Raw genomic sequence first — 22,205 nt, 5'->3', positions numbered from 1 at the left:
CACAATGCCTTTGAATTTGACTTTGTTGCCAGAGGGAATCGTTAAACAGAAATAGACATCAGCCAATAATATCGATCAACTACATTTATAGGGCTCACACATTCCGCCCCCCTCAATGGTTTGGGAAATGATACTGCCACTAATTTTTTATCATAGCCTTTTTAATAACAGTTCTGGTTATTGTGCTAACAAATGTTAAATATGTACATAAAACTCAGTAGTGGGACATAATTTTCAAAGGCTAATTTTATTGTTTTATTGTTGTTTTTATTTTTGTGTATTATGAAAAAGTGCAAAAACAATACAATCACCATCTCCTTACAGTGCTTTTTTTTTGTTATGATTGCTATCTTTTGAATTAATACCACAAAGATAGTTATATACCTACTCAACATCTGGAAGCACTATACAGTGGGGAGAACAAGTATTTGATACACTGCCGATTTAGCAGGTTTTCCTACTTACAAAGCATGTAGAAGTCTCTCATTTTTTATCATATATACAGTTCAACTGTAAGAGACGCAATCTAAAATCAAAATCCAGGAAATCACATTGTAAGATTTTTAGATAATTAATTTTAATTTTCATTTGCATGACATAAGTATTTGATCACCTACTAACCAGTAAGAATTCCGGCTCTCACAGACCTGTTAGTTTTTCTTTAAGAAGCCCTCCTGTTCTCCACTCATTACCTGTATTAACTGCACCTGTTTGAACTCGTTACCTGTATAAAAGACACCTGTCCACACACTCAATCAAACAGACTCCAACTTCTCCACAATGGCCAAGACCAGAGAGGTGTGTAAGGACATCAGGTATAATATTGTAGACCTGCACAAGGCTGGGATGGGCTACAGGACAATAGGCAAGCAGCTTGGTGAGAAGGCAACAACTGTTGGCGCAATTATTAGAAAATGGAAGAAGTTCAAGGTGACAGTCAATCTCCCTCGGTCTGGGGCTCCATGCAAGAGCTCACCTCGTGGTGCATCAATGATCATGAGGAAGGTGAGGGATCAGCCCAGAACTACACAGCAGGACCTGGTCAGGACCTGGTCAATGACCTGAAAAGAGCTGGGACCACAGCCTCAAAGAAAACCATTAGTAACACACTACGCCGTCATGGATTAAAATCCTGCAGCACACCCAAGGTCGCCCTGCTCAAGCCAGCGCATGTCCAGGCCCGTCTCAAGTTTGCCAATGACCATCTGGATGATCCAGAGGAGGAATGGGAGAAGGTCATGTTGTCTGACAAAAAAAATGAACTCCACTCGCCGTGTTTGGAGGAAGAAGAAGGATGAGTACAACCCCAAGAACCCCAACCGTGAAGCATGGAGGTGGAAACATCATTCTTTGGGGATGCTTTTCTGCAAAGGGGACAGGACGACTGCACCGTATTGAGGGGAGGATGGATGGGGCCATGTATCGCGAGATCTTGGCCAACAACCTCCTTCCCTCAGTAAGAGCATAGAAGATGGGCCGTGGCTGGGTGTTCCAGCATGACAACGACCCAAAATACACAGCCAGGGCAACTAATGAGTGGCTCCGTAAGAAGCATCTCAAGGTCCTGGAGTGGCCTAGCCAGTAGAAAATCTTTGGAGGGAGCTGAAAGTCCGTATTGCCCAGCGACTGCCCCGAAACCTGAATGATCTGGAGAAGGTCTGTATGGAGGAGTGGGCCAAAATCCCTGTTGCAGTGTGTGCAAACCTGGTCAAGAACTACAGAAACAAAGGTTTCTGTACCAAATATTAAGTTCTGCTTTTCTGATGTATCAAATACTTATGTCATGCAATAAAATGCAATAAAATGCTAATTAATTAGTTATAAATCATACAATGTGATTTTCTGGATTTTTGTTTTAGAGTCCGTCACTCACAGTTGAAGAGTACCTATGATAAAAATTACAGACTTCTACATGCTTTGTAAGTCGGAAAACCTGCAAAATCGGCAGTGTATCAAATACTTGTTCGCCCCACTGTAACCAAAAATGTGTTATTATGTCCTCTAAAAAGTACAGTTGCTTAATATAGTACTTCTGAGATCTACTAAGTCTTTCCAAATATCATGTAACTAAAAGGGAATCACACGACTGAATCACGCAGTCAAACCAGGTGTCAGGTCAAGCTTGGGCTGAGTGTTTCAAAATATCTGAATTCTCCCAAACCGGTTCCTCAAAGCATGATTAAAAAAACGCCAAGAGTGCATGCCACTGATGTCAAAGGGTTGTTATTGTTGTTGTTGATTTGCTACACATGGGCTCGGTTGTGTTTAAAGCTTACGAGGCCACCAGACGCTTCACTCCCCAGGGGAAATTCCTTTCCACTTGTGTTGCTGAGTGAAGCCCCTTAGGCTGCTAACAAGCATGGCATCTTGAAATGTCCTTTCATGCTCAAAACTATGTGAGATAATGTTCAGTTAAGTGGTATCAAGGTTCAACCTAAGTAACATTATTACGTACTTCGAATGTCTGAAAAATACAGCAAAACAACCTAAATTCCTGGCATACAGCATGTGGCCATCCAACACTCTATGGAGTTGCAGTGTTGTGTGGCACATTGACCAAATGTGAATTCATAACTAAATATTTTACTTTGTATATTGTTTCTTTGGATTGTGGAGAGTTGGATCCCTTGTTTGGGTGTGCCATAATGAATGTTCTAAACAAAACAAATCCTTTAAACCAGTCTACACTTTGTCACAGCACAAGCTCGACGTGTGTCTGTGTGAATTTGTCTTTGTCCCGGTCTACCTGTCTGTGCCTGAGTCTGCCCTAGGCCTTGCTGCTCCTGTAGACTTTGACTGTCCACTGATATGCCACTGTCGCTGTGCAGCTTTTCCGCCTCCGGCGATGGGGTCTGGTTCTGATTGGCTGTACAGTTGTTGGCGCCCTGCTTGTTCTGTTTACAGCTGTTCCACCTTGAGAGATAAAAAAGCTCTCATTAAATTAAAATGGATTATTCAGTTAATTAAATGAACTCATGGCCAGTATTTATATTATTTATATTATGGCTCAGAATAGGAGTGCTGATATAGAATCTGGTCCACCTTCATCCCCCATTTCCTTCCTTTTTATGGTCAAAGTGATCCTACAACAATGCAATTACTCTGAGATTCTTTGTAAATATGTGAACTGACTGAGCATCATTCAGAACCCTGTTTCCAAATGAGTTGGTGCTGCGTAAAATGCAAATAGAAACCGAATGCAATCCTCATTTATCCTGGTATTTTATTGAAAATAGTACAAAGACCACATACCAAATGTTGAAACTGAGAAATTGTGTTGTTTTTGGAAAAATATAAGCCCATTTTGAATTTGATGCCAGCAACAAATTTTAAAAAAGTTGGGACAGGGCCATGTTTGCCACTGTGTTGCATCACCTCGTCTTTTAACAATACTCTGTAAGCAGTTAGGAACTGAGGATACCAATTGCTGTAGTTTTGAAAGTGAAATTTATTTCAGCTGCTCAACAGTTCGGGACTACTTTGTCGTATTTTTCATTTCATAATGGGCCAAATCTTTTCAATGGGTGACAGGTCTGGACTGCAGGCAGGGCAGGCCAGTTTACTGGCCAGTTTACAGGCAGGCCAGTTCACTGCATGGCAGTATATATTGCACTTAACTGGACTTCCCAAAAATACTATAAAACAGCTAGGATGTTAACCAGGACCAAGAGAACGGAGAACATTAAATCTTTTTACTGGCTTCCAGTCAGTTAATGAATAGATTTTAAAGTGGTGCTTTTAGAATATAAATTACTAAATGGTTATAGCCCCAAATACATTTCTGATATGTTTGAAGAGTATAAACCGAGCAGGGCTCTCAGGCCAGATAGTAAATCCCATGGCGATGCTGCGTTTAGCAGTTATGCTGCACACAATTGGAATAAATTACCAGAAGATCTTAGACATCCCCCAAATGTATGCATTTCTAAATCCAGGTTAAAAGCACTTCTTTTCACGCGCCTATGAGCGCTGAACTTTTACACACTGTTTTTCTCTTTCTTTGATTGAATATTTTATTATTTCATTGTTATTCTATTTATATTTTGCTATGTTTTACTAAGTTTTACTAATCGTTTAATAATCTGTAATGCAAGTTCTGGTGCTATCAGAGGAATAACCTCTGTGTAAATGTTACAATCTGCTGATGACGGGTAATGCAAGATCTTGTGCTGCTGTTTAGACATCGATGTAGAATATTAACTCACAAAAGGACTGACGAGTTTATCCAAGCACTGAAGCACTATGATTGAGATACTGGGGTGGTTCAGTTACCAGTTCTTGGAATTGTAATTCATTGAGGATGAATATAAAGTGCACATACAGACATGGTATACATGTCCCCCTGGATACAGACGGGTAAGACATCGCTGCAGAGATTATTTAACAAAGGGACTGAGGGTTTCATCCTTGCATTGGAGTGCAAGGATTGAGATACCAGGGTGGAGAGTCCCCCTGGAGGGTGCTTAGAGCATTTTAACAATCTCACAGTTTTTTATCTAGATATTATTTATACATTTTTTAATTTATACATTTGTATATCTATCTTTTCATTGTAAAGCACATTGTATTGCATCGGTGTATGAATTGTGCTGTATAAATAAACTTGCTTGCTTGCTCCAAAACCTGTATATATTGTTCAGCATTAATGGTGCCTTCACAGATGTGCAAGTCACCCATGTTCACTAATGTAACCCCCATACTATCACAGATGCTGACTTTTGAACAGTGCGCTAATAAGAAGCTGGATGGTCCCTTTCCTCTTTAGTCTAGAGGATGCGGTGTACATGATTCCCAAAAATAATTAAATGTATTTATTTATCAGACCACATTACAGTTTTCCACCTTGCCTCAGTCCATCTTAAATTAGCTCGGGCCCAGAGGAGTCGGCAGCGGTTCTGGATCTTGTTGATGTATGGTCCTTCTTTTAATGTTAGACTTTGAACTTGCATTTGTGGATGCAGCAATGTACTTCACATAAGTTTTTGGAAGTGTCCCTGAGCCAATTCAGTGATTTCCACTATAGAATTGTGTCTGTTTTTCTAGCAGTGCCGCATGAGGGCCCGAAAATCACATCCATCCAATATTCAGCCTTGTCCATTGCATACAGAGAATTCTCCAGATTCTCTGAATGTTTTAATGGTATTATGTTCCGTAGATGATGAGATCCACAAACACTTTTATGTTGAGAAATGTTATTTTTAAATTGTTGCGCTATTAACCTTATTAGTTGTGTGATATTCCAGGTTTTATTTTCAGCATTACACAACTTTTCCAGTCTTTTGTTGCCTCTGCCCCAACTTTTTTGAAACGTGTTGCTGGCATCAAATTCAATGTGGGCATATATTTTTCAAGAAACAATAAAATGTCTTAGTTTCAACATTTGACATGTGGTCTTTGTACTATTTTCTATTTACTATAGGGATTACGATTTGCACATAATTGCATTCTGCTTTTATTTTGATTTTAGGCAACTTCCCAAATTGTTTGGAAACGGGGTGGTAAAAATTGCAAAAACAAATAGTGAAGTATTAAAAAATGTTTTCTTAAGTTTTTATTTAGATTGTTCTTGTATGCGGATGTTCAGCTTATTAAGACATCCAATTATTACATGAGGACTAATCTTTAAGTTCATGTTGTTAACTCGCAAAACATCATAAAGCAAAAAAAACAATTACTGTGTGACAATTGGTGTAATGACTCATTAGCTTTATGATAATAACTTAATCACCATTAAGGCTCATCAGAGGACAATATCATGCTATTCCTGTTTGTTTGAACTAATAGCAAATAATTCAAAAGTAGTATGTCAAGGCTTTTGGCAAAAATGTTCAACCTGCTCTTTTGACACCCTTTGAAAATACATTTAATCCAGCAATTATTTTATTAAGTCAATACCTGTCAGTTACTTGGATGAGTAAACAAAACAACTGCAACTTCTTTTATAATTTCATACAAATCTTGGCAAGGTTTGAAGTGTGCCAACAGAAAACAAAACCTTTTGAGTGTTTGACCCTTTTGTCACTGACTCTTTAGACAGTGTTAATTATGGATCTGTCATTTTCAAATACTGGTTTCTACAGGAACTGCTCTCAAAACCAGATAACATACTGCAAAGTTAGCCAGCTGGAATAATTTCTCATATTTGGGTGAAATCACACTTACATTGAGTTGTTCATGAATGCCCAAGGAGTACTTTTCACAACAAGCCATTATTCAACTCTGTCCCAGCCAGGAATTAGCATTATTAGCATTATTCAAATTCATGATTTGAAACTGTGCATTCCAAGCTTCAAAAGCTTCATTGCAAGTGGAAACCTACTCCTCGAAATAATGATTTAATTGTTGCTGTGTAAATATCATGAAATTATATCAATGAAAACATTATTTAGAGGAATACAACATTGACAGGTTCTTTGATGTTAAAAGCACCACTAGTCTTATTTTTAAAGTGAAAGTTTGTTTCTGTTTGCAATGCAGTTTTTGTTTCTTGGTATGCAGTTTCAATTCATAAAATTGGACAACGCTAATAATGCTAATTCCAGTCCGGGCCAGAGATGAATAATGGCTTGTCATGATAAATGACTCCATGGCCATTCAAAAACAAAAGTGATTTCACCCAAATATAAATTTAGGACAAACTATGCTTTTAATAACTGGTGATAATCTGCTTGAAAAAAGGCCTTGAAAATTTTATTAAAAAAATGATAATAATCTGAAAATGAAAGTTAGCAGACTTATTCATTGATCCTGTTGTGTATAATACCGCTCAGGTCTCTCTTGGCAACACGATTTTATCTCAATATCACTAGCATAGATCAATAAAGGTTTAAATAAACATTAAAGGGATTGCCAATTCTAAGATAAAAAAGAAACTGACAGGCCTGCAGTCCAGACCTGTCACCCATTGAAAAGATTTGGCCCATTATGAAATGAAAAATACGACAAAGGAGTCCCGAACTGTTGAGCAGCTGAAATAAATTTCACTTTCAAAACTACAGCAATTGGTCTCCTCAGTTCCTAACTGCTTACAAAGTGTGTCTTTACACTTTTCACATGTCCATAACCTGCTGTTCTTTTTCATGAAGTGCAAGTGGGTCAAAGTGACACTATTTGAAGGGGTTTCTGAATATTGCAGCTCCCATCTGCCCCCTGTGCAGACTGCCACCAGCATTGATGCTCATCCAACCAGGTTCTGATATGTTTGTTTTGAAGCATTTCAGGACGTCACACGAAAGCTAAAAGCTCACAGCCCGCTAGAAAGTGTAGAACTGAATAAACAAGCATTCAGTTTTAATTAGGGATCGGTGGAAAGTATGTGTAATAGGTTCCATACAACACTGACTTAAAATGTGGCAGAAAGAAAACAGGCCTTTTACCCTGAAGGGATCCCCAGGCTATATGGCAGGGACTTGTTCCCTCACCCAGAAAAGTGACGGATGACAAAAAAATATGTGATAAGTAAACTTTATCAGGCTGCGTCTTCAAAATATTTCGTCTTGAACACTGGTTTATTGCAACTGATGAATATACATTTTTGTTACTTGTAGTGGTTAATTTGTCCCATTTCCCTTAATTTGCTTGAGCTAATGCCAAAGCAAAGCCAGAATCAGCAGATAAATCCCTGCTCCTGTTTTAGTAAAGCTGATGAATTGTAGAGAAATGTAACCACTCAAAAATTACTAGATCTATGGATATAAGGACTTACCATCTATAATATGAACATTAAAGTTTGAACAATATTTTATAGATGTATAATAATGCTTAAAACAAGCTGATATGTTGGATTTTGATTGGGTCCAACAGTTAAATAAAGCATATGAGGTCTACTGTTTAAACAAGATTATAAATGAAATACAGAAAATGTTCATAAAGAAATCAGTCAGTTGAAATAAATGACTTAGGCCTTAATCTATGGATTTCAGCTCATGAACCATGGAGCAATCACTTCACATACAGCACTGGAAAAAAAGAAGAGACCACTGCACCTTTTTCTTTCCTTTCCAAAAAGGTTTTGAGTGAGGAACAGAAAAGTTGAATTGGCAATGGTCTCTTAATTTTAACCCTTCTATTCCTCACTAAAAACCTTCCTTTGTGGAACTGTACATCTAGTGTTTATACATGTCCCAGGTGTATTATTGGAAAACAATGGATAAATAATGTATTTAGCAACTCTAGATTTAGACTTGTAATAAACTGTACATTGAGGCAACATCACATCTGCTCCTTTTCCTCACCTCTTAAAAATGATGAAGGCCACAAGGCCCACCACCACAGCTGCCAGTATGGAGCAGTAGATGGGGATGAGGTTCTCGTTCAGGCCGGGACCTATGAACGTTATGGTACTGGTGGTGATAGGTGCGGTGGTGGTGGTAGTGGTGATCTCCGTGGGGATATAGCGTAAACGGTCATCATTGGTGAAAGAAGGCTGGGAGGAGTCAGAGGATAGAGTTGGCAAGACGGGGAACATTTCAGATGGGTTCAGATCTGCAGAAGAAATAAAGAAGTGGGTGACAGTTAAGAATAATACGTGGGAATGGGTTGCAATGAGTGTAACTGACAGATGTACATTAATGTAAAACTTCATATGACAACCTTGAGTATGTATAATTTAGGTATGCTATGGAATACTGTATTCAAATTAATACTTATTGTTAGACTTACTTTACAATGACTTCTTCCTACTACTTTATACAGGTGAGATATCACAGAAGTACATTTTGTTAACTTAGTTAATACATTGAGGGAAAAAAATATTTGATTCCCTGCTGACTTTGTACGTTTGCCCACTGACAAAGAAATAATTAGTCTATAATTTTAATGGTAGGTTTATTTAAATAGTGGGAGACAGAATAACAACAAAAAAATCCAGAAACATGCATGTCAAAAATTTTATAAATTGATTTGCATTTTAATGAGTGAAATAAGTATTTGACCCCTCTCAATCAGAAAGATCCCAGGTGTCTTTTATACAGGTAACGAGCTTAGATTGAGATTAGGAGCACACACTTAAAGGGATAAAAGACACATGTCCACAGAATTGGACAATTGGTAACACACTACCCTGTGAAGGACTGAAATCCTGCAGAGCTCAAGCTCAATCCCCCTGCTCAAGAAAGCACATGTACAGGCCTGTCTGAAGTTTGCCAATGAACATCTGAATGATTCAGAGGATAACTGGGTGAAAGTGTTGTGCTCAGATGAGACCAAAAGCGAGCTCTTTGGCATCAACTCAACTTGCCGTGTTTAGAGGAGGAATGCTGCCAAGGCAACAAAGGAGTGGCTCAAGAAGAAGCACATTAAGGTCCTGGAAGGGCCTAGCTGGTCTGCAGACCTTAATTCCATAGAAAATCTGTGGAGGGAGCTGAAGGTTCAAGTTGCCAAATGTCAGCCTCAAAACCGCAATGACTTGAAGAAGATCTGCAAAGAGGAGTGGGACAAAATCCCTCCTGAGATGTGTGTAAACCTGGTGGCCAAGTACAAGAAACGTCTGACCTCTGTGATTGCCAACAAGGGTTTCGCCACCAAGTACTGAGTCATGTTTTGCAGAGGGGTCAAATATTTATTTTAATCATAAAAATGCAAATCAATTTATAACATTTTTGACATGCGTTTTTTTCTAGATGTTTTTGTTGTCTCACTGTTCAAATAAACCTACCATTAAAATTAGTGTTCATTTCAGCAGGTGATAAAAAAAACAAAATCCCTCACTGTAAGTCTTTTCTAATTTTATCCCACAATACAATAAACATCACTATCAGTTTTGGCCAAATTCAGTTTTGAACATATGTATGACACTTGAACATTCAGGCAATAATGCATTAAGATTAGGATTCAGACAGAACATATCTATTGATAGATAGAGACTGTTCCCTTGTCACTATTGGATACTATTGGATATTACGAGTTATGAGTCTAACACTGGGTTCTGTAATAGCCCAATTGGTGTAAATAAGGCATGTAAGCCTACAGCCGTTGTATATAGTTCCAATAGCCATCAGACTGACAGTGTAGACCAGGTAGCACCAGGAGAGGGTGGATCTCCTTATACTTTAGTCATTAAGCTGATGCTCTTGTCCAGAACAACTTACATACATTATTGATTGCATACATTTAATACCTATAATACCTTCCTTAGAAAATGTCTTACAAGGGGAAGAGAAGTGATAAATGAGCAAGTTGTAAGATATGGATAATCAGGTGGCCATGATGATTGGAACTTTAGCCAGGACACCTGGGTATACAGCCCCACTTTTTCAATAAGTGACATGGGATTTTGAGTGACCACAGAGGGTCAGGACATCTGTCCAATCCAAAAGATGGCAAGATACATAAGGAAATGTCCCTTTTACTGTCCTAGGATTTGAACATTAGACCAAGGGCATCTGTTTTCCCATCTAGGGTCCAACCAGGAGTGACCCTGCTTAGCTTCAGCAGCAAGCTAGCAGTTGGATACAGGGTGCTGTTCTGTTGGCCTAACTCCTTAATTAACAAGTGAACACACTTATTGATGCACACTGTCTTGTACTTTCTATCCCGAAATGCTTGATAGTTTTCCATACTTGCAATGAGTCATTACCAAATTAAGTGTTTCCTCCACGCACAGCCCATGGAGGAAACACTCTCTAGTGCCTAACTCAGTGTGGTTAAAAAAGCCTACTGAGATCCTGTTGTGGTGAGTGTCCAGTACGGGCAACAACAGAAAGAGAGAGGGTTCATTCTTCTTTGGGTGATCAAAATCAATCAGGAAATGTCCAATTACTGTGGTTTTGCTTAATAAGAACATCATAGTTATTAATGGTTTGAATAGCACAGAATTTCAAAACTGCTATAAATACATTGACCATAAATGTACAGGCTTACTATAATGATGTTTGCTAATTCGTAATATATATATTACAAATATATTTTAGTAAAATAATGTAATACCCTAATGTTATATCATAAGTATTTTGAATTTACTTCTACTATTTACTTTATTTTACATCCTCCCGAGACCAGATTGGTTACTGGGATCCTAGAAATACTGTACTGTAGCAGTTGTGGCCATGAATATTACAGCAATTTTTTGTAACACAATTTAATAAATGTGGCCTAACTGAATTCATTCACTGTTTGTTGAAATGTTTTGTTTTGTCTGAGTCCTATTGCTGCATATTTGAATGCCGGTGTTTATCAGTGAAAATAGTCTAATTTATCCAGCCACTATTTTCACTGGTAAGTCTCACTGGTAAATTTGAAGTGCAATTAAAGGGGAGAAAACACATTTTAAAGGACAAATCGCAAAGGTTTAGGATAGATTTGTCGACTAACTGACAATTATGATAGGGATGTATGTTAACTTTCTGCCAATTTCATTCTCACTCCTTTTGCTATTTGCTCTTAGTCGCTCATCCGCTTATTCATGAGATTTCCTCCTCTCATCATTATGATGGCTGTGACTACAACCCCTCCCCCACGGCACCCATTTCCCCCCCTTGGAACAGGAAAGGACATCAGACACCCTACACTGACAGAGATTCCCTTTGTCGGGCACAAATGTTCCCTTTCTTTCTTTCAGTCTCATTCTCTTCCTAGGAGAATTTGCCATGTCTCTTACTATTCCCCTACTCCATTCCTTATCTTCCTCTCTATCAGGCCATATGCCCTTTTCTTTGTCTCTTTCCCCAACTAACTCGGACCTCACGGAGTCTCTCTCCTTTTCCTCTCACTCTATCTTTCTCTGTCTCTTACTCTCTTCTAGATGGTTTATCTCTTTGACTGTTGTTATGTCTCACTCCGTCTCTTTCTCACTTTTTCTCTCATTGTCTGACCATTGGTTCAATATGTAAGACATTAATCTGTACACTAATATGCCATTTACTAGCGTGGCTGAGTGCTGCCCACAAAGCAATGATGGCCACACTGGGAGTGACCATACCCAGCTTTTCTAGAGCATTCTGCAGATTTCAGCTCCTACAGTATCAGGGGAAGTGGTCACTGGTTTGTTCCATATATAGTGCACGTCTTTTGACCAGAGCTAGAACGTAATAAAGAGTATTACACTATATAGGAATATGGTGCCGTTTGGGATGTGATGACATTGTCTACCAAGCACTTAACCCAAAAAAGAATCACCCATCTAAGACATTGACAACATTAGACATTTTCTTTTGTATATTTTCACAATTGAGTTTTGCACTGGTACTGGTTCAGATCTTAAGGACATTGTGTAAAAAGTTTGAATACAGCCCTTAGTGATTACTTTAAAGCTCCATCTGTTTTTATATATCTTTCCATCAAGCACTTAAAGGGATGCACATGCTCAGAGAAGTCACATCAAAATATCTACCCAAAATACTATTAGCCAGTTCAATGTATTCTCCAATTATTATTGGAATTTTTTTTTAAAAATGGCTTTGTCACGCCCTCTTGCTTTCACCTGTGTTGCCTTTGTGGTCCACCCCCACCAAGTGTCTCTCATCTCCCCCATTCTCCCCTGTGTATTTAACCTGTACCCTTCCCTTGTTCCTGTGCCAGTTTGTCTTGTGTCTTGTGCCAAGGGACCTCACGTTTCTCACATCACCAGTTTACTCCCAGTGATTACACCCTGTCCTGCAATCAATACCGCTGTGTACCAAACCCCTGCCTGACCCGGATCTACCCCTGCCTTTCCCCTGTAAAATAAATTGTTGTTGATAAGTTTTTCCTGTGACAAAGTCTGCATTTGGGTCTAATTCCTGAATCCTCATAGTACGAACTGGCCATGACAGACCCAGCAGATTCAGATACGTTTCGCCACACTGTACACCTCAAAGGACTTGCTATTGGTAGATATTTCAGACAGAAAACACCACATATGAGTTTAACAATTTATTAGAGAACGTATGTACAGCCCTTTAAGTCTTGGCATTACGTTCTGCTCCTAATTGCCATCACATGACTGTGTATATGATACTACCACAATAACATACCTTTAATATTATTTATGCAATACCCATGGCAATGAGCAAGGTACGCAGTACCGATCCCCCCCACAAGGAACACAGAATCGAACAGGTGTAGGCAGGGGTGGACGTGCACCCCATGTTAGTACGAGCTCAACAACCGACTGAGTGAGTACCCAGGTGTTATTATATAAACAGCTTTGCAATCTGACTTGTGATAAGAGCGATCCTGCATTAGCTGAGGCATAGTTGACCAATTACCACTTGGGTTTCCTGGCTGAACTGGCTATGCTAATGAAGAACTGCTCCAGGACATCATCAATGGTCTGTGGGACATGACCAAGCGTCAGGACAGCAGTTTTCTTACACCCTGCTGGATCAGTTCCTCGAAATGTCCACCGGCCAGCACCCCAGATGTGAAGTCCCTACACCTGGAAGCAACATAGCCTTTGCGGGCTGTCCCCCCCGAGAGCCCTGGTTGGCCCTTCCTGAGCATTACGATGAAATCCCCGGACATCTGCCGATCATTCCTTTCCCAGTACTCACTTGTGTTCGAGCTACAACCCTCCTCATTTCTCCCTAAAAGTGCTCCAGAATCGCTTACCTGATCACCGAGGCATGAGAACTACAATCCCCGACTTCCACCAGTTTGAGGACTTTACATCCAAGGTCAGAAGGGTGTCCAGGAGGGAAGCCGCTTGGAAACTCCTGTCGCTACGCCAAGCCACTCATACCGTAGCAGAATTGCACCATTGATTTGCGGACCCTCGCTGCTGGGAGTGGTTAGGACTCTAACTCTCTCATTGATGCCTTCTTACATGGTCTGTCAGACTCCTTGAAAGACAAGCTTGCAGCTCAAGAGTTACCCCTGGACTTGGATTCTCTTGTCACACTTTCAATTCCCACCGATGATTGCATTAGGGTACAGAACAAATATAAAGCTGCTTGCCTCCAATAACCATCCCGCTGCATTCCCTACTTCCCATTTTGGCCTGAATAATTCGTCAAGTCCACCTGAGTTTTACTGAAGCCCCACATTGACCCTACGATTGCAATAAGCTCCTCCCCAGAACGTCACCCCCCCTAGTGGTAGACTGTTTTCCCTGCTGTCTGGGCCTGAGACAAAGGCCATGAATACCGACATCGAGAAGTCTCTGGCAAGCGGCTTCATCCGGCCCTCTGACTTTCCCGCTGGTGCAGGGTTCTTCTTCATTGAGAAGGATAAGACCCTTTGCCCTTGCATTGATTATTGTGGAATTAACAATATAAGGACCTCTTTCAGTCATCTCCTCCACATTCAAGGTCCTCCAGGGGGTGACGATCTTCACTAAGCTGGACCTTCATAATGCCTACCATGTAGTCTGCATCTGTGAGGGGCACGAATGGAAGACAACTTTCAACACCGCAAGTGGGTATTAGGAAACTCTCGTCATGCTCCTTGCCCCTCACTAATATGAATTAGTTCACCATGATGACATATTGATTTTCGCTCTGACCCCCCAAGAACATGTCGCCCATGTCCATCAAGTCCTCTAAAGATTTTTTTCACTGTATCCTTCTTGGAGTGTCCAGATGGACCCCAAGAAGGTACAGGCCATTGCTGAATGGCTACAACCCACCTCCAGAGTCAAGCCCCAGAGATTCCAGGGCTTTGTGAATTTCTACTGCAGCTCCATTCATGGCTATAGCACGATTGCATAACACTTTACAGCACTCACAGCTACAAAGGTCCCTTTTTCCTGGTACGCTGAAGCTTCCCTGGCATTCTCCAACCTCAAAAACTGCTTCACCTAAGCCCAATTTTGGCACCGATCTTCGCCCTTCTGACGGCAATACCACCACCCGAACGGAGGTCAACCGGTTCTCCATAGCAGCCCATTTCATCCCTTTACCCAAACTTCCCTTAGCCAATGAGACTGCCCAGTTGGTGGTGCAGCACGATCTTCGTTATATGGTTAGAGACTGTGGGCCCCAGTTTGCTGCCCGGTTCTAGAAAGTGTTCTGCACCCAAATTGGTGCCACCACCAGCCTATCCTTGGGATTACATCCACAGTCCAATGGACAATCGGAATGGGCCAAACAAGACCTTGAGACAACCCTCCTCAAACCCCACCACCTAGAGCTGCTACTTAGTCTGGGTTGAGTACACTCATAATTCCTTGCCACTGGACTGGACTGTAATGTTTTCTGGGCTACCAGCCACACCTCTTCCTGGACCGGAAGGCTTACATTGCTGTCCCCTCAGCCCAGATGTTTGTTCGCCGCTGTCAACGTGCCTGGCCCACTTTTCCCTCTGGACGTCCTCCAGGTACTGGTGACAGACGGACTGCCACAGGGTCCCTGCACTTCATCACCACGATGGACAGATGGTGTGGCTTTCTACCCACCTTCCACTCAGAGTTGACTCCTTGAAGCTCTACCCCCAGTTCATCTGCTCTTTCCCTATCTCCCGTAGTCGCTCCACATTCCCGTCTTCCTTCCACCTTCAGCGTGCATCCCACTTTCCATGTCTCCTGTGTAAAACTAATTTCCTCTTGTGTTCTAGCTCCTGCTCCTGTTCTGGTCCCTCATCTCTGTCTGGTTGACAGCCACCCTGCCTACACAGTGCGGTCCCACCTTGGGGCCGGGGTTTGCAGTACCTTGTCGACAGGGTACGGCCCTAAGTAACGTTACTAGAACATTACTAGACACATGCTGGACTCAGATTTCATCGCTGATTTTTGCTGTCGCTACCATGGTCGACCTGGTATGCGCTCCATGGGGGGTGGGTACTGTCATGCCCTGATCCCATCCCTTGTTCCTCTGCCAGTTTGTCTTATGTCTTATATCAAGAGTTCTTGCATTTTTCCTGTCTCCAGTTTACTCCCATTGACTATTCCTAGATTTGCAGCATACCAAACCCCTGCCTGTCCACGACCACGAGCCTGCCCACCATCTGTCTGTCTTGCAATCCACACCACCATGTACCGAACCCCTGCCTGCCCTGGATCTACCCCTGCGTTTCCCCTGAACAATAATGTGTTGTTTATAAGGTTTCCTGTCTGAGTCTCCTGAGTGCTGATAGGTTTTGTCTGTTGATATTTTTGTCATATTACCATAACTCACAAGCACCTGCTGAAATTATGCACTCAATTATGTCACATAGATATTTGAAGTATCTACACAGGCATATTTCTGTGCTTATCGGTCTGATAGTATATTGTTGTTGAGCAAACTATATACTTAATGTTTGTGTGTGTCTACTTCTGTCACTGACCAAATCTGAGCAAAGCACTGACCATTCTGCATTCCAACTCTTACACATTGTACTTCTAAATCAACAGGGGTTCTATAGCCTTTGACAAAACAGGGTTTTCCAAGCATGTTTTCTTACATGTCCTTGAGCTTGAGCAGGGTTTAAACTGTCACTGCCCCCTATAAGCCCAGGCCTGCCTTTCAATCCTCTGTAAAATGATAAAAATGTTAATGAACAGTTGTATAACAGTAGCTTACCCTTAGCAGCACCTCAACACTTCTAAAAGACTAGGTATGTCTGCTTATGTTTCATTTACTTTGCAAATCAGGGTGATTTGGATTTTGAATACTGTAGATTGCTTGTGTATCTTATCCTGTCTTTTGCCATCTACTTCTTACCTTCCCTTGCTCTCATTTTGCTCATGGTCCTGTGTGTATCTATGTGTGGATGTTACTGTTTGGGTGTGTTAGTGTGTGCGTGTGTGTATGCTCTGCAGCAGAAAAGTGATCAGCCCTGGTAGAGGTCACCCAGGGAAACCTGAGACTGTAGATGAGTAACTTCATCGCTTTTATTGACCAGGACGCTCTTCTGAGCATCTGTTCCCGTCTCTCCTCCCATTTCCTACCTCTTTCCTGTTTTAGCCTCACTCCTTTTTGCTTCTGCACTACCCCCTCTCCGTCACTCTCCTGTCCATCCCTTCTTTACGATTTATTTTCCAAGGCTGTATTCACCAATAACATCTATTCCTCATTATAGTCAAACAGTTGGGCATTAAGGAAATGAAACAGTGGTAATGGTATACATCATTACATCTATACATTTTGTTAAATAGCCTTTATTGATTGAGGAAAAGAGAAGAAAACAGCTTATTCTCTCTTCATGAGATTTAGACTGATGGAGAATATTCTGAGGACCAAGGACAAATATTCATTCTTGATAAATACCGAAACTACAAATAGCAAAGAGTCAAGAGTTAACAGAACTTTAATGTATATTTTCAAGAGGATTTGGAGAATGCATGACCTTACAATAAACCCTTTTAGGACAAAACTACATTTAGCATGAAAAAAATGGCAATGAAATTCTTTCTAAATGCCATGCTCCACTTCAGATATCTAATAGCTATGTCACATAGCTGATAAGAATCTGGGAAAAGTTGGCCGTGCTACAAGCAAGCCTACAAACAAGACTTCAACACACTATCCATCGCTTGGCTCATTACCAACTACAAAATCGTCTATGAATGGAAGTGACACGAGCCCCGCCACAAGTGTTGTGATCACCCCTGGACTGGCCCACAACGGCCCCTCCCAACAATTCTTCTTAGAATATTGAAGGACAGAATTTTACAACATTCCAGACAATTGACACATTTCTCCATACGTTATGTTGATTCCTCAACACAAGGAGCCAATTCTCTACATGGGGGGACATTTGAAGACATTAGACTTTAACACTTCATTGCTACAAGGCTTGCATTGTATTGAACAGAAAGCAATGGGTTAACGATAAAAGGTCATATGAAGTGATATAAGCCAATAGAATTGATGGAAGGCCACAGAACACTGAAGTTAAGTCAGAGGGTACCCATGGCTATACAACGATATGAGCATACAATGACACCCTGTTTGAAGACAGATGGAGGGACAGACAGATAAGAGTTCAGACAGAAGTTGGAGCAGACAGAAAAAAATGTGTAAAAAAAATTGTTGCGGATGGATCCAGAAGCCCCTTATTTCTGAACCTCAACATTTGTCTACATTAACAGAAACAATCACAGCATGTCTGAGTAAAAACAGTATACCTGAAATACAATAGTTGTATCTTAACTATAATAAAAGTTATCATATCATCATCCCTAATCAGCTGTATAGCACCTTAAAATGGCTTCTGCATTTTTTTAGTAGTTATGCTACCAGCTTAAGCTCCTACCAAGCATTTAGCGCACAAATCCACTTAATTTGATAAGATTTCTTTAATTGCCACTAATTACTTGTGCTACCCACTATAGTGTGCCTCCCATTAACCTCCTTGCAGTACGTATCATCTCAAGTAATAAAGCCTCAGGAAGGGTATTGTCAGTTGCCTCAGCTCTCTCATTTGTTCATGAACCTTAAATACTTTCCAACTCAGTCAATGGTGCCCGTAAGCTGATCAAACTCCTGTTTCCGATTTCATGAGGGCAGTATATCAGTTGATATGGTTAAAGAATCACAGGAAAGAAACAGTCGTTTCCGCTGACCACACTACTCCCCCAAGACAATTTTCCTACCTACCCACTGAATATCAGAACACACTTGGCCCGATGATCTTAACCCCCTCCATCCAACCCAAGTTATCTGACCCCACAGACATTTTGGAGGTTGGACCCATGTACTGTCATGACCAATAAGTCAACCCCTAACCATCAACCTCACAGTGTGCATATGTGAATTAAAGTGCATGCACAGGTGTGTGTCTGCATTAATGTGTTTTCAAACCTGTGTATGTGTTTGTTGTTAGTCACTTCGCTATACTTGACCCTAATGTCCTGCATTCAGGAACCCCAGGCTTATGGTCCAGCTCAGATCGTGTTCAGCGTGTCAGGGGTACAACCCGAAAGTGGAAGGGAGGTTATGGATAATGTGCTCCTGCCCAAATAATTAAAAGAAACTACAACATCTGCCAAATAAAATATGTTTTAAGCAAACGTAAATGTATTTTTCACTGTCCTTCAGGCACTGAGCCAGCGCTTCTAAGTGATAACTGGAACTTTAGGCTTACTTATTTAACACCAGTCGTGACTCAAGAGACAGCCATTATAAAATGGCTAGCTCACCAGAACACACACACACATTGATGCTCACACACCAACCCTCTGGGCTCAACACACATTAAACACATCTGTCAACCTGTAAACTGATCCTGTTATTAGCCATATTAGACAGTAATCTCCTGGCCCCTTCCTACGTATAGTGAATTCGCCTCTAGGTCCGTTTGGCATCTATGCCAATAATGGTTCCATTTAGGATTGGGCAGAAGGGGATGCAAATCCTAGAATTGTAGCTGGAGCTTTGTACGGCCCTGGCCTCCCGTCAAGTGCTAAATACATACACTGTAACGTATATAAATACATACACTGTAACGTATATAAATACATACACTGTAACATATATAAATACATACACTGTAACGTATATAAATACATACACTGTAACGTATGTAAATACATACACTGTAACGTATATAAATACATACACTGTAACGTATATAAATACATACACTGTAACATATGTAAATACATACACTGTAACGTATATAAATACATACACTGTAACGTATATAAATACATACACTGTAACGTATATAAATACATACACTGTAATGTATGTAAATACATACACTGTAACGTATATAAATACATACACTGTAACGTATATAAATACATACACTGTAACATATGTAAATGCATACACTGTAACGTATATAAATACATACACTGTAACGTATGTAAATACATACACTGTAACATCACCTTGAACGTCACTTTGGATGTACAATCACCCCGGAAGACGCTTCTCTCTGACTAAGGATTGGAAATGGTTAACTGGTCTGTTTTTTTTCAACAACTCTCAGGGTTGGAGTGATTTGGAAGCAGCAGGGATGGTTCGGATTAACCCCTTGATGTTTCTGCCTTCTCGGCCATGTCTCTTGGGGTTTCTGAACCAATACACTCTCCCAAAACAGATCCTTGTCACATGACATGGAGTCTCCTGTGGCAAACCACCTTTGACCCTACAAGTTGGCCTTAGTGGCATGGATCAGAGTGGATAGCGTATTGCACTTTGCTTTAGATAAGCATCATCATTTTACTTCAGACCCTCCTGGTCGTCAGTTCTGATTACAAGGGGCTAGTCTCACAGAGCGTGTCCCCAGAGAGGCACAGTTCATACGTTCATACTAAGTAGGGACTAGGGCACCATTTAGAATACACCCAGAGTCTGTTATAAATTATCAGTCCCTCATTTTAAGCAGAATAGTTGAGTGGTGAGAGAGCATTTCTTCTAAATCGAGCACTAATCCTTTTGGTCGTAATGGGGAAATTGGATTTTCACGGCAGATATTGCCGGAACAAATGTAAACACAAACATTTCTGAAATGATTTCTCTTGAGTCTTGAGTTACAAGCAAGATAATCATCCATGCCTATTAGGCTCCCTCCCTCACCATTCACTCTCTCCTCTCCCTCTTCTCCCCCTTACAGTGACTTTGGAAACTATTCAGACCCCACTTTCATTTATGGAGAAACCTACCTAACTTATACATAGTTACCCTATGATCACTAAGCAAAAACGAAAATGTGTCCAGTCCCTCGATCCTGTCCAGTCTCCCAGTCCCTAAGAACCATCCTTATGGCAAGATGCTCCCATCACCATTCTTCAATGTAAGGATTGTATTATGTAGGTGATGAGTGGTACCTTGTTTTTGTCAGATTAAGCGCTTTACATTCAGGCCTTAAAGATATTGGTCTCATCAGTCATTATAGGATTGCGGTCTACAATGAGGAACAATGTAAATACATTTGATTTGCGTTTATTAACCAGTTGACTAGTTTAATACCAGGGTTTTTTTCTGTCTGGTATTGTGATAACTGTAATGACAATAACTATAACTTTGACGGATTAATAAAATCAGGCTTTAAGCAATGCCATAAGATTTCATTCATGGTTAATGAAATGAACTATAATTTCATATCATTAACTATTAATACAATGAACACATTGAAATCATTCAGATTTTATTGATCAATCAAATTTATAGTTATGTTCATTAAAGGTACGCAATACCAGACAGAAGAAAAACACTGGTATATGAGTGTAAATATGCATAGTTGATCCTAGTCTGATTGTGTCTCTTTTACCTTAACATTCCATACCAGCATACCAGGTAAAGTAATTTTCCTCTGTATTGCTTGGCAGTGTCAGGCACCACCCCATGTCCTATCCAGAGGCCTGACTCCGCCCCACACCCAATTGCTGATTAGAGTCTGGCAGTGTACAGCCTTAAGGCCGAGTTGACTCACTCACATCACTAATGGATGAGGACATCTGGCAGGGATACAGATTGAGAAGTACTGATAAATCACCTGCTCCCTAAAACAATTAGATCTGATTGTAAAAGCACTTGATTGGGTTAGAGTGAAGAGTAAAAGATGATGATGAGAATACAACACTAAAAGGTGGTCTGTGAAACGTCATGCCTGGGAAAACAATCAAGATTAAGATGTTGTCGGTAAATGTATTATTAACCATCTGCCAATTTAGAATTACACCAGGCCTTGAAGCATGTCTGTGATCATATTGGACCGGGATTCAAAAAGTATGTTTTTTTCTTTCAAATAATGAATGTTTGGTTGAGCTAGCTTGAACTGGTGTCATTGTGCAAGGTGAGATAATATAAGTAAATCTTGAGCATTTGAAATAAATATTACAGTGGATATAAAAAGTCTACACACCCCTGTTAGAATCCCAGGTTATTGTGATGTAAAAGAATGAGAAAAAGATAAATCATGTCAGAACTTATTTCACCTTTAATGTGACCTATAACGTGAACAATTCAATTGAAAAACAAACTGAAATCTTTGAGGAGGAAAAATTAAAAAATTAAAACTCACAATAACCTGGTTGCATAAATGTGCACACCCTTAAACTAATACTTTGTTGAAGCAACTTCTGATTTCATTACAGCAATCAGTCTCTTTGGGTAGGAGTCTATTAGCATGGCACATCGTGACGTGGCAATATTTGCCCACTCTTCTTTGCAAAAGTGCTCAAAATATGTCAGATTGCGAGGACATATCCTGTGCACCGCCCTCTTCAGATCACCCCACAGATGTTCAATTGGATTTAGGTCTGGGCTCTGGCTGAGCCATTCCAAAATATTAATCTTCTGGTGAAGGCATGCTTTTGTGGATTTGGATGTGTGCTTTGGGTCATTGTCGTGCTGAAAGGTGAACGTACTCTTCATCTTCAGCTTTCTACCAGATGCCTGAAGGTTTTGTGGCAACAT

At 40.4% G+C, this 22,205-nt stretch overlaps 1 protein-coding gene across 1 annotated transcript in view; it reads right to left on the bottom strand.

Moving 5' to 3' along the window:
• ngfrb (nerve growth factor receptor b) overlaps nt 1-22,205 on the bottom strand; it is a 69,283-nt gene that overhangs the window by 5,078 nt on the left and 42,000 nt on the right. The window contains exons 4-5 of the mRNA XM_010864812.3: nt 8,235-8,484; nt 2,747-2,913 (exon numbers count right to left, since the gene is read on the bottom strand). Of these exons, the coding sequence (XP_010863114.1) occupies nt 2,747-2,913; nt 8,235-8,484 (417 nt within the window). The remainder of the gene's footprint in view (nt 1-2,746; nt 2,914-8,234; nt 8,485-22,205) is intronic.

This window comes from Esox lucius, chromosome 5, assembly GCF_011004845.1.
Source record: "Esox lucius isolate fEsoLuc1 chromosome 5, fEsoLuc1.pri, whole genome shotgun sequence".
Lineage (NCBI taxonomy): Eukaryota > Metazoa > Chordata > Actinopteri > Esociformes > Esocidae > Esox > Esox lucius.
Note: the sequence above shows the minus strand (reverse complement) of the source record. Positions and strands in the feature narration are given on the sequence as shown.